Source organism: Sprattus sprattus (genome assembly GCF_963457725.1).
Source record: "Sprattus sprattus genome assembly, chromosome: 2".
In the NCBI taxonomy this organism is placed as follows: domain Eukaryota; kingdom Metazoa; phylum Chordata; class Actinopteri; order Clupeiformes; family Clupeidae; genus Sprattus; species Sprattus sprattus.
The window spans coordinates 15,243,942-15,261,256 of NC_137921.1; the positions used below are offsets into that span (position 1 = coordinate 15,243,942).

General features: G+C 43.7%; 1 protein-coding gene across 2 annotated transcripts in view; it reads right to left on the reverse strand.

Moving 5' to 3' along the window:
* The window catches only part of LOC308383032 (microtubule-associated protein RP/EB family member 3-like), a 16,294-nt gene extending 2,388 nt beyond the window's left edge, over positions 1 to 13,906 (reverse strand). Inside the window, exons 1-6 of one of the 2 annotated variants that reach the window (XM_080860617.1) lie at positions 13,810 to 13,906; positions 9,548 to 9,597; positions 3,460 to 3,587; positions 2,995 to 3,140; positions 754 to 910; positions 5 to 150 (exon numbers count right to left, since the gene is read on the reverse strand). In XM_080860617.1, coding sequence (XP_080716743.1) covers positions 5 to 150; positions 754 to 910; positions 2,995 to 3,140; positions 3,460 to 3,580 — 570 coding nt within the window. In that variant the 5' untranslated portion in view covers positions 3,581 to 3,587; positions 9,548 to 9,597; positions 13,810 to 13,906. Of the gene's footprint in view, positions 1 to 4; positions 151 to 708; positions 911 to 2,994; positions 3,141 to 3,459; positions 3,588 to 9,547; positions 9,598 to 13,809 lie in introns of both variants that reach the window. The other variant, XM_080860616.1, reaches the window with a different exon arrangement.
* Positions 13,907 to 17,315: the final 3,409 nt, after the last annotated feature.

The window sequence follows — 17,315 nt, forward strand, 5'->3', positions numbered from 1 at the left end:
TCACCTGCTGACTGAGCTCAATGATCTCTGCGTCACTGCCTCCGTTGCGCATGATGGGTGCGTGTTTCCTCATGCCATTGTTGTTGGTGGTTAGGGCCCTCTGTGGGGGGGGCATGTTTTTGGGCACTGTGGGGGACGTCCGCTGGGGTCCTGCCGACACACACGTCACACATCCATCATTCAGCGGCCAATCAGATCCAACCACTAAGCTTTACTGTGCCTACATACTACTGATGTGTGTCTTGATAAGCAACACTGAAAAGGGTTATCAAACAGTTGTTGCAGTCATGCATGCGGAACACAAAGTCAACACCACAAGCTGGTGGAAGAACACAACTACACAGCACTCTGCTGGCCACGACACAACTTAACTCACAGATGCGCACAAGAGAGTGGTTAAGTGGCTGTGCTCTCTCACCACTAGATGGCGCTAATGGGCCTGTTATGACTGCTTGTGGGAGCAGGCTGTCAGCTTAGCAACAGCTGCATTAATGCAGTCACCTTCAAAACTCCTTCTCACCAAACAAGAGACGAAAGGGAGCAGAGAGGGAGAGATAAAGAAAGAGAGAGGGAAGCACAGCCAAAAAAGCGGGCGCGCACACACACACACACACACACACACACACACACACACACACACACACACACACACACACACACACACAGGAGGCAGTGGTGGTGGTGGTGGTGGAGTGGTGTGCTGGTTACCTTGGGCAGCAGGGGGTTTCTTTGGTTTGTGGAAAATTAGTTCACCTGGATTAGGGGCAGGGGACGACTCCATGCCCTGGCGGGCCGTTTGCGGGTCGTACTCTTTACCGTTGTAGTTGGCGTCAAATAACTTTTTGTACCACTGAACGAACTCAAAGTTGTCCTGGAACTTTCCCTTGACAAGCTTCTCCACTGGAATAATCTAGAATGGGGGGAGAGAGAGAGAGAAGAAGAGATGAGAAAGAAGGAGTCAGACAGAGAGAAATGCTGCCTGATGATAATGGTTCTCTTTCATGTGATGTGATTTGTCTTTAAAGGTTACCAGAGAAACTCCAGACCCTGTCTGACAGAATAGCATCAGTATGACAAAACACATAAAGCTGTTTTGTTACTATAAAGTTCTCTCAAAATATGTTCATACTCTTAACCTCCCACCAACTTCGACTGTTTAGACTCTTGTAGTGAAGGCCAAATACCTACATGCCTGCTGAATACAATCAATTTGTTCAGTGTGCGAGTGAGTGAGTGTGTGAGTGTGTGTGTGTGTGTGCGAGTGAGTGTGTGTGTGTGTGCGAGTGAGTGTGTGTGTGTGTGTGAGTGTGTGTGTGCGAGTGAGTGTGTGTGTGTGTGTGTGTGTGTGTGTGTGTGTGTGTGAAGAGCATAAAAGGCATTTTCAAAAGACGATTCATCCTCAGCAGCCCCAATCTGAAAGGCTGTGACGAGGTCATATACTGTAACGCTGCAGACTCCTAACAAGACACCTTGGATGAGGCCGAGCTCCTGACTGGAGGTGCAGCGTCTCAACAGAGAGGAGGATTCAGGCAGGTACAGAAGGCAGCATTGCATTGGGGCACCAGTGCATGGTTGCAGTGTCTGCCATCTCAGTCACGTGCTGGATAAACCTCCTCTTTTGTTGTTACAATGGAACAGACAGCTATGCTAGCAGTAACTATTGACTGCTGCTGACGTTTAAGTAGCGAAAAACATTGAACAACAGACCACTACATGGTCTTAAACTGTTCATTTTCTCCTTACTGAGGATTTAAGATAAATGTCATGCAGGCCAAGTGGTTTATAGCTGTGGCCCTAGAAAAGTGGCTAATGCTAAGCTGTTTACACATAAAAAAAATGCAAACAAGTAACAACAAGCAATCTATGCTTGGATGTTTATTTTTTTCCCCCTTATGTACCAAGTATGTTTCTGATTACCTTGAGAGTAGGGGCAATGCCATAGCTGAGCAATGCATAGCAATATGTAATGCTGTTAATGTGTGCAGTACAGATAGGCAGGATGTGCGTGTGCAGTACAGCATGTATGCCCTGCAGATAGATCTCCCACAGTGGGTGGGAGACGGGGGCTGCGCTTGTTGAGGCGATGCTGTCGGGTGAACATCAGAGGGTAAATAACCGGGTTGGCACCGCACCATGGCCAGATTACGTCACGAGCAAGTTCTGCTACCCGAAGTGTGACAGGTTGTTTTGTTTACTGAACTGCAAGGGATGATTTCTCTTCCTATCCCTATCAGTACACATCTTGTTTAGCACAGCTGATTGAAGACTCGCGAGGCTCAAACGAGTAAGCAAAAAGCACAATTCATAGTTTTCCCTTATGTCTATCGTTTCCAACACTTTATTTTGTTACACGTACAATAACTCCTCACACACACACAAACGCTGAACAGAAAACCGCACCAAGAGCAAGAAAGGAAGATTAGCGTTTAACATAATATGAGCTACATTACAGCCCCGAGGAATTCTCTCCAGCTTACAATAAATCAGATTCCAGACAAACTCGGTTCCCTTCCAGCTTTATCTGCCCAGAATCAGCCCTTGGATTGAAACGGATTTGTGTTTTTACTAAACACGACTCTGGGAACATACCACAGATAATTTAGTCGTTTTTTTTCTGCTCTCAGGCAAGATTAGCCACTGGCAGCAAAGAGATTTTAAGAGGAAGATACACGCCTGTACTGGCTTCAGATATGGGACCCACACCTATGTTTCCCCGCGTAGCAAGGGTTCAGTTACATTTGTCACTATGATCTTCCCTGTGATATCTTCGCCAGAGCAATGTGTAGGCTTGGCTGCACTCTACTTAGAGCAATGCAAAAAGAGGCACACTGTTTTGTTTTGCAAAAAAAAAAGCCGCTCATTGCTTTGCTCTCATAGTCACTATTTGGAGCGTACACCTATTCAAGTTTCTCGGGATGTGCACACACTAAAATCCCTTGCACTATACTTAGAAGCAGGAGGTGATGGAGAGTCCTGTGCCGGCATCAGTCTCACCTTGTCCACGCCCATGCGTTTGAAAGAGGCCTGTAGCACCTTGAAGTTGTGGATGAACTCATGCTCCAGTCGGGCCTGAAATTTCACCTTCTTCAGCAGGACGCTCCCGGGAAACAACATGTCCATGAACTGGCAGTACGCCACACCTGCGGAAAATGGTCACAAGATTATATCAGTGAACACCGTGAATGACTAGCTTTGTTTGCCAATTGCCAAAATAAGTGAATGTTCAGTTTACTGGTTTACTGTAAACATATTATTTCAGGTGAATGCCTGTGCTAGTCCTACTTCAGCTCAAAGTCTCTGTGGATATTAGCCTGTGCTAGTCTTACTTCAGCTCAAAGTCTTTGTGTTTATTAGTCTGTGCTAATACTGCTTGTGCTCAGAGTCTGCGTTTATTAGCCTGTGCTAGCCTCAGCTCAGCTCAGAGTCTCTGTGCTTGCAGAATTGTGCTGCTGGTCTCACCTGTACACAGCTGCTCTACCTTCGTGTATGTGAGCTGCAGGGAGTCATTGACCCAAGCAAGCATGTCATGTCTGCTGAGGTTCTCTATGGTCATCGAAGTTGAGTACACGTTCACCGCCATCCCACCGCTACAGCGGAGAGGAGGACAGAGGAGAAAAGACAAAAAAGGAGAGAGAAAGAGAGAGAGAGAGAGAAGAATGCTCAAAGTTAGTATCCACACATATTCGGTGGCTCACATTCACACAGCACTAATCACCCCACTGTGGCAGGTTCTGCATGACAGTCCAAACACATACACAACAAGCTACATCAGCAAGGTCATTGACTCACTACACTTCCACATTATCTAAATGCTGAGTCCTTTAAAGGACAGCATCCTGCTTCAGTTGCCTCAAAGAAGGAAGGGAGCTGTGATGGATCTACATTATCTTGGACACTGGGGACCGGTGGTTCAATTCAACTGACCTTTATGCTTTAATCAACGCTTTCCCCAGAAGGGTAGACCTATATTGATTTGTTGTTTTTATCACATGACCAATTGTTATGTGTTTAATTATTAAACCAATGCAACTAGGCCTAAACAAAGGTCACTTTCTCCCTTTGATTACCTCTGTCAGACTAGAGCGGACCAATAATGAAATGATGATGTTGTTTGAAACCACTCATCCATTATGATGGTGGCCTTGGCCACAAAAATGTTTACAGTGGGTTATGAACTTAGGGTTGTGTGCAGCCCAGAACACTAGCAAGCAACACTCATGGGCACTCCATGCTACCAGCTTTAGTCGTATCCAATGACAATGACTGAAAAAAGGAGCCTTAAACTGGACAGAAATGAATGGGGACAATTGGACATCTCTAGCACACAAACAATAATGAAAAATCTTTTGAATGTTATTACTTTTTAAATAGCTGTATCCGGGATGTGGTGAGACTTTATGTGCGTGTGTGCGTGACGTGTATAAAGAACAGGTCTAAGGTACGCTAATCTTATTAGAGTGACATGAAAGCTGCTCAGATCACAGCCACAGAACTTTCACTGTGAACAGAGAAACCATCACACAAATCACACATCACACAAACAAACAAACACACACACACACACACACACACACACACACACACACACACACACACACACACACACACACACACAAATTACTATAGACTGAGATCATTGCTGCATCACTAGCACCGTATAAGGAACACACTGATCACAAATCAGCCACTGAAGCTAGAACACACACGCACACACACACACACACACACACACACACACACACACACACACACACACACACACACACACACACACACACACACACACACAGACACACACAGAGCACAGAGTTGTCAACATTCACTGTGGCAGAGGGCAGAGTGCGTGGCCCCGGAGGGCTTACATAACCACAGGAACCTGCCCCGGCACCAGACACACTCAGGACACACAAAGAGATTACCTCTCCCAAAGCAGCCACACTCCCACCCCCCCTAAAAATACTAGCGCGCACAGCACGACCACACTTTCTCCACTGTTGTATTCTACTAAATGGAGGCTAGTGCTGGGGAAGTCAACGGTGGAGTCTGTCAATAAAACACAACCTGGGAATATGACTGGGCTCCCCCTAACACACGTGTCAAACTCAAGGCCCGGGGGCCTGATCAGGCCCGTCAAGCCATTAAATCTGGCCCGCCAGCTCCTCAGAATGTTGCAAAAAGTTCCATTGATTTGAATGAGCAACGGTGACATTTTATTTGGTTTGCCTAATTTTCCCTCAGGATTAATAAAATATCCATCTATTTATCCATCAGAGCTTGTCTGCCGTGGCCGCTGGTATGTCGAAAGCACCACTAATACTGCAAGTCCCACAAAAACACACACACACACAGCAGGATCTCACAGCAATCTCACTAGCCCACTCACTGTCCCATGGCTAATAATACAAGCTGATTTCATACGGTTGTCTGGATGTGATCTTAACACACAAACTGTTCTCCTAGCTGATCTGTCTTGTTTTCTTCATGCCCTCAGATCTACTCTTGTCTTCTCGCCTGGACTCGGTCCTGCCCTTTTCTTCCGTTACCTGTTCTTTCGCTCCTCTCTGACGATACGCTTGTGATTGGGGAGGATTCGCCCCTCGTCTTGGCTGCCACATGAGGAGAGCGAGCAGGACCGCATGGATGCTCATACAACCACTCTAACATACACACTACTCAACCAACACGCGTGCGCACACACATACACACACACACACACACATATATATATATACGGTGTGGAGTCTGGAGATGCAAAGTCAAAAAGAGGGAGGAGCAGCTACATACGTGTACACACACACACACACACACATACACACACACACAGTCTAAAATCAGTTTGGGCAGGATAAACGTCCAGCAGACACCAGAGAGGAGGAGCCTGTTTCTCACACACACACACACACACACACACACACACACACACACACACACAGACACACACACACACACACACAGGCTCAACTGATATAAACCTTAATCCCTCCCACACCTTTGCCATCAGCTGTAACTTTTATAGAACACTAAGCTCACACCTGTGGAAAAGCAGGTGGCACCGCCTCATCTCTGGGACAGGTTGGCATAGAAGTGATCAACCAGACAGCCAGACAACCATGGGGCTCACCCAGGTGTGATTGGCACCAGATTAGGGCTCTGCTGTCAGCGTCTACCTGGGACCATTTTCTCGGAAGTTGCAGAGCAGCAATACGCATTTAGCTGCAAACCACAGAACTGTCCAGGCTGGGGCTAAAGTGGACCACAAGCCTTGGACCTATAGGCTTACATACATACAGTCCCATAAACCATTGCCACAACACATAAACAAACACACACATACATATACACACCAAATCACCAGGCAACTTTGTCTGAGCAATCTCAAACAGTGACACAAATGTGAGGGAAAACCACACACACGCACGCACGCACGCACGCACGCACGCACGCACGCACGCACGCACGCACGCACGCACGCACGCACACACGACCCTTAACCTTTCAATTACACACATAGGGCCCTATCTTGCCGATCAGAAACGCAAGTAGGACGGCGCCAAGCGCAAGTAGCTGTGTGGGCGGCTCTATGGCGCAGTTGCTATTTTAACGGCGGAAAAAACACACTTGCGTCCAGCGCAAGTGTCAAAAGGGTTGGTCCAAAGGAGGTTACTCAGCCAGAGGTGTGGTTTGGGCGTAATATGCAATAAACCAATCGGAGCGTCATTTCACATTCCCTTTAAGAGCGAGAAGCGCATAGTCCATAGCGGCTTGTTATTTTGATGGCGGAATTACCTGGTGGAAGACCGGAGAAGTTCACAGCCGAGGAGACCGACGTGAGATTTACACCAATTTTTTGGCAAGCCATATATAATTACAAGGAAAATAAAGTATTTACCACTTGAGGAAATCAGTGTGAAATCCATATCCAAGATATTTTAAAAATAAGCATACATGTAGCCTACACATTGACCCAAATGATTCAGGTTAATTGAAGCTGCGTGACATTTGATTTATTGTATGGCTTTGTAAAAAGCCGGGAGATAGATATATATGGGGATGCGAGAAACCCTCCAAAAGTAAGCAAAGTCAAGCAAGCATGTCAAGATATTGCCGTGATTGTTTCTGCAACGGGGCACCCGAAAACGTTGCCGAAAACGCTATAATGACGTCCGGAGACGTGGGACATCCAAGCTGGAAGGTAACACACGTTCTCGTGCCTTCACGGGAGGTGGATCTGCCTCGACCCAGGATCTGACGGCAGCAGAGGACATCGCCACGTCTACCCTCACGCCTGAGAGCGTGCAGGGATTTGGGGGCATGGAAATCGGCACCCAAGCCAGTGCACCAGCTGACCAAACCCAAGGTACATAAATAAAGTCCACATACACAGAGATGAGTTTACAAGATTTATAATAATACTGGCATTAAATAAATGCAACAAAGCCATACAATAAATCAAATGTCACGCAGCTTCAATTAACCTGAATCATTTGGGTCAATTGTGTACGCTAGATGTATGCCTAGTTTTTAAATGTCTTGGATACGGATATCACAATGATTTCCTCATGTGGTAAATACTTTATTTTCCTTGTAATTATATATGGCTTGCCAAACAATTGGTGTAAATCTCTCGTGAAGACGACAGAAGTAAAGTGTAGCCTACAGGTCCTATACTGTGCGGGCAAGCACATGCGCCCTTAAAATAGCGTTCTGAATACGCGTTACAGACTTTAGACATTGCGCCTCACATTAGACCAGCTTTTTTTTGGTCAATGGCGCACGGCGCACGGCGTTGTTTTGAAAACTGCAAAATACCACTTGCGCCAGAGAAACGCCTTCTCTGTTCCGCCCCCGCCCATGTCGACGCAAGTTCATTTCGAAGCGGACCTCTGGAGGGAAAATCGCGCTGTGCGCCGGGTGCAAGATAGGAATGATACTTGCGTCGGTGACAATGTCACTTGCGCTGGGTGCAAGATAGGGCCCATAGTGTTTAAACGTGTCATAAAAGCAGTGTACTATAACCCTGTGCCTATTGACACAGACATTTCAAAAACCCCACTACCATATCGTGATCTGTGTTATACCATAGACCCATCTACTGTACACTGTCACTTCCAGAGCATAAAAGCAAGGCCAGAGTCAGTCCCTCCCTGATCTACGTTATAGTGGGGACACACATGCCTCAACATGTCATGTCCACCCTGATAAACAACCCTGGGTTATGCTGAGTCTGTATGTGTGTGTGTGTGTGTGTGTGTGAGTGTGTGTGTGTGCGCACGCGCAAAGTGAGCCAGTACTTAACGATGAGGAATGAGGATGATTCATAAGTAAGTCATTATCTATTCAGCTCAGATCATTTGCACACACACACACACACACACACACTGACACAGACACACAGTCATATATTTAGGAGGATGGGAGGGATGCTTCACCTCACATGTGCAGGAGAGAGGGAGAGAGGGAGAGATAGAAAGAGAGAGAGAGAGAGAGGGAGGGAGAGTGGAGGTGAAAGAGAGAAAGAGGCAAAAGAGGAAGAGATTGAAGTGATATTCAGAAAGTGATCTATGAAAGAATATCGGATGATGACCACTGGCCTAATGGAGTTGTACAAGAGTTCTGTGTAGGTCATGACAACAGCATACACATCCCATCACACTTCACAGCACACACATATCTACTAATTGGGGCAAAGTACCTAGACCCTTCATCCTTCTAGAAGCTTCTGAATCTTCTTACATAATTTGGGCGAACACCCAATCCCACAGAATCTCATACAGGTGACCGAAAGCGGATGTGCAATCTCAATTTGTCCATTAGGGGATAACAGAGAGTTCTCTGTGTGTGTGTGTGTGTGTGTGTGTGTGTGTGTGTGTGTGTGTGTGTGTGTGTGTGTGTGTGTGTGTGTATAAATATCTAAACGAAGCAGTAATGTTAGAGCACATTCTACCACTGGATTTAAATAGGTGACCTACTAACTGCCTGGCAACAGCAGAGTGACCATACCCTCAGTACCACACACACACACACACAAACACACACAAACACACACACAGACACCAGGGTTCATACACATTTTGACCAATAGATTTCCATGACTTTTCAATGACTTTTCCATGACTAAACATTTTGAGAAACTTCTGGTGTGTACATGAAAAAGTGATCAAATGTAGTATTTAAACTAACAATGAGAAATCCAAACCATTGATGTTTGCTTCCTTTGGCATGGCTCGTTAATGCCGCCTCTCCCATGTTTGAAATGTGAAATGCTTTGCCACCACAGAAACCCACAATTTTGCTCATCCCAGGTAAATGAATGACATGAAAATATGAATATAACAAATTTCCATGACTTCTCCAAAACATTTGAGATTAATTTTTTTTTCAAGCACTTTTCCAGGCCTGGAAATAGCCATTTTAAAATTCCATGACTTTTCCAGGTTTTTCATGACCGTATGAACCCTGAGACACAGACACAGACACAGACACACAAACACAAACACAAACACACAGACAAGTTATCTGGAGATGTGTGCTGGAGGTGCTGCCCCACCTTGGACTGATTGTTGAGGAGATGAAATAATCGTCGACAGCTTCTGAGTCCTGCGAACAGAATACAAGAAGATCAACACTGTTAAATTCACACGATCACACACACACACAAACACTGTCCATACATTGACACACCCACACCATTTGACCATATACAAATCCTTCAACAGAAAGCCATGTCAGAGTTTTTCCCCACAGATCGATCCATTGAAGGTCTCTCAATTCAAGATCCCAATCATACAGACAGTCTGCAGTCTCTTTTATCAAGACCTCCAGAGAACTGTTCAAACACTCTCTCACACACACACACACACTCAGACAGCATGCTTATCCCGGTACTCTCCTCAGTCTGAGATGTTCTGATAAAAAACAACAACCATATCTGTGTGTGTGTGTGTGTGTGTATGAGCGTGTGTGTTTGGCTATACAACAGACTGCCTGTGTTTTCAGTTTTTCAACGGCCAAAGAAGAGTCTGGAGAATTTGTCTTGCTTAATCTCTCTCACACACACTCCACACAAAAGCAGTTATGTTGTGGGCTGTTTGGACACTTATTTCACCAAGAATGACTTGATATTAGGCTGGCCTGAAAGGAGAGAAAGCGAGAAATTAAAACAATAACTGGAAACAGCAAACTGGATAAGAAAATGGCAGTTCCTGTCACTGAAAGAATGAGAGTGGGAGGGAGGGGGAAAAAAGCTGTTCTTTCTCTTCCTCCTCAAGAGTCAGAAATAAATTAGTATTTCCTAACACAAGCTTATCCAGCCTTAGGCCAGAAAAACAGTGAGACTGTTTTTACAGGTGCACAACAGGGTGTGTGTGGGTGTGTGTGTGTGTTTGGGACGTTGACAGGATATATCTAAATACTCCTGGTACATAAATGAACAACTGATTTCATAAGCTCTTGCATAACTATAGTCTACAGTATGGAAAAGCATGTGGCCCAAGCCAGTTTGTTTATGTGAGATTTTCCATAGATGTATGTATCTTGTTAGCCCTACTCTCACATCCAAATACTGTAAACATGAAACTATACATCCAATTTGCTAGACTCACAAACCTTTTAGTGTGCATTACAATGTGTAGGATAAAACCTTGTTTGATAGAAATAAACCGATTTGTTGGAAAGTTAACTGCATGTGAACTGTGCTGGCTGGAAACATGCTAACTGATGAAAGGCTAGTGACAAAGTTGACAATCTTCAATGTGTACATCCATAGATCACATGATCCACTGAGATTCCCAAACCGATCAACACCATACTAAAGAGGCCCTGTGTGACATATGCAGGGGAGGCTCTGATGTCACTGCATCAGGTTGTTGGCATGGCAATGACCTCAAGGAGAGCTTCAGCAACACTGCAGGGTCTGGGAACACACTTCAAGAGTCACACATTTCCCCTGGCACCCAGCCTGTCAGCTTTGTCATAGGGTCAAAGTTATTCAGACACAGTATTAATTTAGTTCTTTTTTCATAAACAAATAAAAAATCATAGACTTTTGTCAAATGAATGGTGTTTCCTTTTGGTGTCGGCCCTATACAGCAATCACGTGCTACGCTAACAACTACGCTACCGGTTACCGCAGTAACCAAAAAACAGAAGCTGTGCCATATCCCTGTTGTTGACATCACCAGTCCCCTTAGTTCAGCATCCTCTCTGGAAGTGGTTTCTGTCAGCCTGAAGAAGGGGTCTAAAGCTCCGCGTAGCCTGGAAGGGTTTAGCTTACACAGCCATCCCACAACAGAGAAGCCGCCTCACTGTCAGTTCAGTTACACTCTCGTTCATGACAGCTTACTTGGCAGGTGCTCTCTCTGCTCTGTGAGAGGCGAGAAGCTGCTACAGAGATGCTGTGTTGCGTTGTATCAACCGCACTGCACAGAGGGTGTTGTGTATGTTTTTTTGTGCTAAATAGTGAGTGTGGGGAGGGTTGGATGTAAACAAAATACATCCTGCATTACAGGTGGGTTGTTAGTGTGTCTGTGTGAAAGCGTTTCTCTGTTTGGCTCCCAGAATTAGGTCTAAGCACAGAATGCATCAAATAAAGACATATGGAACTAAATGAGGCAAACGCACACACAGGGCACCTGCACACATTAAAGGTCTGTCTTTGTTGCTAATGGGGTTTTTATCAAAGGTATGTGTGTTTGCACAATTGAGCTAAATGTAGCCTACACTGTGTAGTCATCATCCGAGGCCTGTGGCAGAGCATGTGATAGCGCTTCAGAGACTGAAAGGTTAAGTGTGTAGTTTTTAGTGGCATCTAGTGGTTAGGTCCCTAGATTACAGCCAGCTGAATACCTTTGCTTTTACAAGCTTGTGCGAGTGCCATGAAATGTCAAAACAATGTGCAAAGCCCTCTCTCAAGCCAGTGTTGTGGTTTGTCCGTTTTGAGCTACTGTAGAACTCGGCGGTGCAACATGGCAGAGGACCCACTCCCTATGTAGGTGCAAAGGGCTCATTCTAAGCTAATGAAAACACAACAAATCATAGTTAGAGATTATACACTAATAAAAACATAATTACGAACACTGTATTCCATTTCTACCAATAGATGGCACGAAAAAATTACACACTGTACCTTTAAAACTTTTTACAGACGTGCACGCTGTTCATCATTAACAAGCTCCCACTACACACACACGCACTTTTACCACACACAGATGAGGGAGCCTGAGATTAAGGACCACTGAATACACTCTTTCACACTGGGTGTGAAAACACTGCGCAGCCAGTTTCACAGAGCCTGCAAAGAGACGCAGTGAGAGAGAGTCCTTTGTTTCTCAGTAAAGTATGAATTCCATGCACTCTGACATCAACACTGTGTTGTGTGTGTGTGTGTGTATGTGGTATGTGTGTGTGTCTGGGAGAGAGGGAGAGAGAGAGAGAACCCTGCGTGTGTTTTTGATGATAAAGAGACTCTGCTCGTCAGCACCACGTTAGGCCCATAATAAACAGCTTTACAAGACCAATAAAAAGCCAAGCCCAGGCCAAATGTATCTATCACATCTCATTTAATGTAGATTCTTCACCCATAACATCCTGCTTGTCTTCAAAATAACCGAAGTACCTTCATTATTCTTACATATTTTGGTCACTTTGAGCACCCTCTGAATTTGTACAGAATATATCAGAGACGCCGGACGCCTTGGAGCATTCTGTCACAAAGCTGTGACTGGAGCCATCAATCAATTAATGTCTGCAACAAGAAGGCAACTCAAAATAATACCCATGGATGCCGCTGTCTAATTATCTGATCCAAAGCAGGTGTGGTCCAAGTTATAGCATAACTAGTGGTAAGGTTGTTGATATACACCCTACGAACGACGACACACTTGTAGACATCATTGGGGACTGGATGGCTAGTGTTGGTTGGATTGCATTAACATTTCGACATGTGCTTGAATCTTTAAGTTAATTCAAGTTTGTTTGCTATAACCAGATAGTCATTGAAATCCACAATCAAATGAAATGGTAGACGTGGGTTAGTCACCTAACGTAATCTTACCAAGTGTTTACGTTAAAAAGAAGTTTATCTTAAAACCTAAGTGTAAAATGCAGTGATACAAACGTATTGTCTGGCTTGGGGTGCACGTCAACTAATTTGACATGCCATAACTGGAAACGTTAATATTAATTTTAAACCTCGTCTTCTTTCAGTATACGCCAAAAGAAGTAACGTTACACTACCGCCACCACCCACTATCTTGTGAGAAGACGATGAAAAGCGGTTACGGCATTATCGTTACGTGCGTGCTATTTAAACCAGTAAGCAAGCTAACTGGTGAATCTCTCAGCTAACTAACGTTGGCTGTCCTTACCGCCCTAAAAAAAGCTAGCTAACTAAGCTACGTTAACGCTAGCTGGCTAGCAAGTTCAATGACGCAAGTGGTATGAAATGAACCCTATCTTCATTAACTTTGCGCGAGCTGTGACTTTATTTGTAAATCACTTGTTAACTGTTCAAGTTTCTGCCCCGTCACTAGTTTCTGATGGTGTGTATGTGAGGAACAGTCCTCGCTGTAATGCTGAAGACTGCGTATGTCGGCCGACCCCCTCTGCAGGCCTGTGGAAATATCACACATCGCCACTGACAGCATTGGCTTAGCAGCGTTGAATGGGACCCGTCGCCCCAGTAACATTACATTTTATTACAGTAGCTGGCAACATAACAGAGTTGAACAGAAGTGGCTAACCTCTCATAAGCCTTAAGATAAGTTATTGTAAACAAAAACAATACATAGCTATTTCATAATTTGTACTTACTGTCTCCCGAAAAGAATTGGTGTGTCTGTCGCAGTTGGATATTCCAGTCCTATCGTCGCTCTGTTGCTAGCGCTAGAACTCGCTGTATCTGGTAACGCTAGGCGCCCAAGCCGGCCAGTTGCCGTGCCTGCGTGCGCGTGCCCATCTGCGCCTGCTCATTGGACATTTGTAACTGTCCACCTACTAATTTGCCATGTTTGTACCTGCAGTGATGTCTTAATAAGATGTGCAGTTGCATTTAAAAAGCATAAATTGAGATGTGAGAAGTTGAGAACTAGACGTACCGCATACCGCATAAAGTTTGATCTTTGTTTCTGGACACAGTAGACAAAAAAGTTTGTTGTTTATTTTATTCAGAGTGAAAACTTAAGGAACTATCATTTGTGCATGTGGCGGCTGTACACTGATAGGCTAGGGTGTGAAGAAAGTAGCCTACATGTGAGTTATGATCTGCGGTTTTGCGATATGAATATGAGTGTCAAATTTGAGCATTTTGTGAAATGTGCGTGTATATATAAGCAACAATACCAGCGTCATTGTCAAACTCTACTGGGGTAATTTATTTATAAAGTTTTGAAAAATATGCATGTACATTTCATGTGGTAGTGATTTTTAATTCCGTAAAGTTTGATCCTTTACATCACAAGATATTGGCTAGTGAGGATCTAGATTTTTGCTTTGAACATTATTCACTTGGTGACGCCACTTTACAAATGAATCATGAGTTAGGGTGATGGACTTAAAAGTGTCTTATTAGTGCAGGACATAATAGTGTGCTTGAATGCTTTAAATACAAGGTCATGTTAAGGGGTATTTCATGCACTATTATCAAGATACATTTCAGTTTAGTTCCACAAATAATTATTTATTAAGTTGACACTAATAAGCACTATACTTAAACTGATTTTGAAATATATACTCAGATAAAGTAGATACTACCTCAGAAATATACAGACGTGTTTTAGTGGTTAATTGTGTGTTTTGAATACAGTCTAAAGACATTTTAGTAGATTTCCAAAGTTACATTTTAGTGGCTTTTCAACAGCCAGTGCTCACCTTATTGGCTACTGCATCCCATGATGCAGTGATTCCAAATAAAAAAGAAAATTGCAATAAACGTGACGGACACAGACAACACTAGGGGTTTCTTGATACTCCAGCTCCAGCAAAGAATATAAAGGTAAATATCTGTGACGTCATTTTCATGTTATATTTTTTCACTGAAATGTTGTTGAGATGTCTGATACATGTTTGCTATATTGTGTGTGATTAGTTTCGTTTAGCAGAACAAATTGCCTTATTGATAGCTAGCTAGCAAGTTAACAAGCTAATTTTAGCCATTCAGTTGTATGGGACAACGTTAGTGAGTAAGTTAACTAGCATTCGCTCTTTTTAAATAACTGTTAGCCACTTATAACCTAATATATTTTAAAAGTAATAATGAATTGTAGTTTTTACTTGAGTTACTTGTCAGACGTTTGAAATGTTAATTATACTAGATCTTATAGGAGTGTGATAAAAGAATAGTAGGCACCCGAATAAATAACCCAGATAAAAAGATTCACTGAAGTCTACTTAATTTAAGTATACTTAGTAAACTTGCATGCACTCATGATTAATGTACTAAGTGCATGTTAATGATGTCTCAAATTAAGTCTACAGTCAACTAGAGTAAGTTGCTTTCACAATCTCCACATTGAAACTAATGTATATAAATGCTGTTTGGGACACTTACAGATTTCAGATTGTAGAGTGCAATAGAGTGGTCCAAGCCAAAAAGAAATTGTAGGCTGCTATATAAAAGAAACTGACTTAACAAGCACTCTTTTAAAGGCATTTATTTATGCACTCTTTCATGTGATAAGAAACAAGCCATAACCACCTCTTGACACAGTTCTCTACTGACACATACGGTCACAAACCACTTCACAATGCTTTTCACTGGCAAAAACAAACTCAAGAGGATAAAAAAACCTACACATGGCAATTTGAAATACTTTTTATAAATCAGCACCAACATTAACACAGGTTTTGGCCAAGACATATTTTCACGAAACAAAACCAGACAAAAGCAGAAACTGCTTTGTTAAATTACTATAAAAGTGTAAACAATAATGATGACGTTGAAACATTTCTGGAATGAGAGACACAGTGCCACAATGTCCTGTGATGGGGTGTGGTACAGTAGCCTACGTGCGGTTCAATCAGCTTCTTGCTTTGCAGTGAGTATGTGAAGAGGACAGGTGCAAAAACAGAGAGGTCCGATTGGTAAGCATATAACCCTTCTCTGAGCAGACAAGGAGAGAGATGCCCAGCTAAAACCCTAGCCATTTCTGTTTACTTAAGTGCGTTGCTCTGAAAAACTTCTATATATGGTTGGTATGTGTGTTTGAGTTTAGAGCAGTATAGGGGGTTTCCTACCTCATCAGTCAGGGAGGTTGTTAGCCTGGCTGTACCTGGATGATGCTCTCAGCTCAGATTTTGGTCTTAAAACCCTACGCGCAAGAGGAATTGCTGAGCTAGAAAGGGGGATTAATCAGCGTCCAGTTGAGGCGGCGTTTGTTTTGAAATGTAGTTACAACAATGGCAGCAGCGCTAGAGCTAGACGAAGCGTTACAACCAGTAATAGCAACGTCAGCAAACGTCAAATTGTAGCGGGAGCAAAAAAAGAATGTCTAAATGTATTCATGAAGGATAAACACATTGTTTCCCTACTGTCAACAGGGTTTGGGAAAAGGCTAATATATGAGCTTGTTCTGTTAGTGGCAAAGTAGGAAGTATAGCAATCCCTACTAGTCAATGCCAATTGGTTAAATGCTGGTCCTAGGATGCAAAGACTGAAAACAATCCCCAATGGACCCGAAGAAGCTGAATTTGGGTCTGTTTATACCAGGATAGGAGGTTATATGCCCTACAACACATCTGCCCCATGTCAGGTGAAAGAGGGGTTCACTGTCTGATGCTGAGGAAAAGCTCTGTAGATGCAAAAGTGAGAATGATCAAGTGAATATGAGCAGAGAGAACTGGTATTCTGAGGATGTAAGAGACTTGGCATTAGATTGCATGTGTGTGTGCGCACATGTGTGTGTGTTGGTGTGTGTGTGTGTGATAAGGCTAAAGGGTTGCAGAGGGTTTTCAGTGTGCAGTGCTCAGAGCAAACTAAAATGGCAGTGGGTATCCGAATCGCTCAGCTTTTGGTCTGACTTGTATGGTTAAATACACACCATGTGCAGAGAAAAGGACGAGGAACATAAGGAAGTGGGGATGAGTCAGAGCTGTTATGTATGTCGTCTTGTCTTAGGGGTCAGAATGGAATCCATAAATATGTAAGTATGGCCGTACCACTTTTAGGTGCAGTTACACACAGGAGTTATAACACTTTCATAAACACTTATAAGCAGCTTTAAGGGATGCCATAAAGCATGAAGTAAACAGTGTACATATTGATGACTGGTTTATGGTGATCATATGTTGGTTGTATGGTGTCTGCATGCATAGGTCAGCTG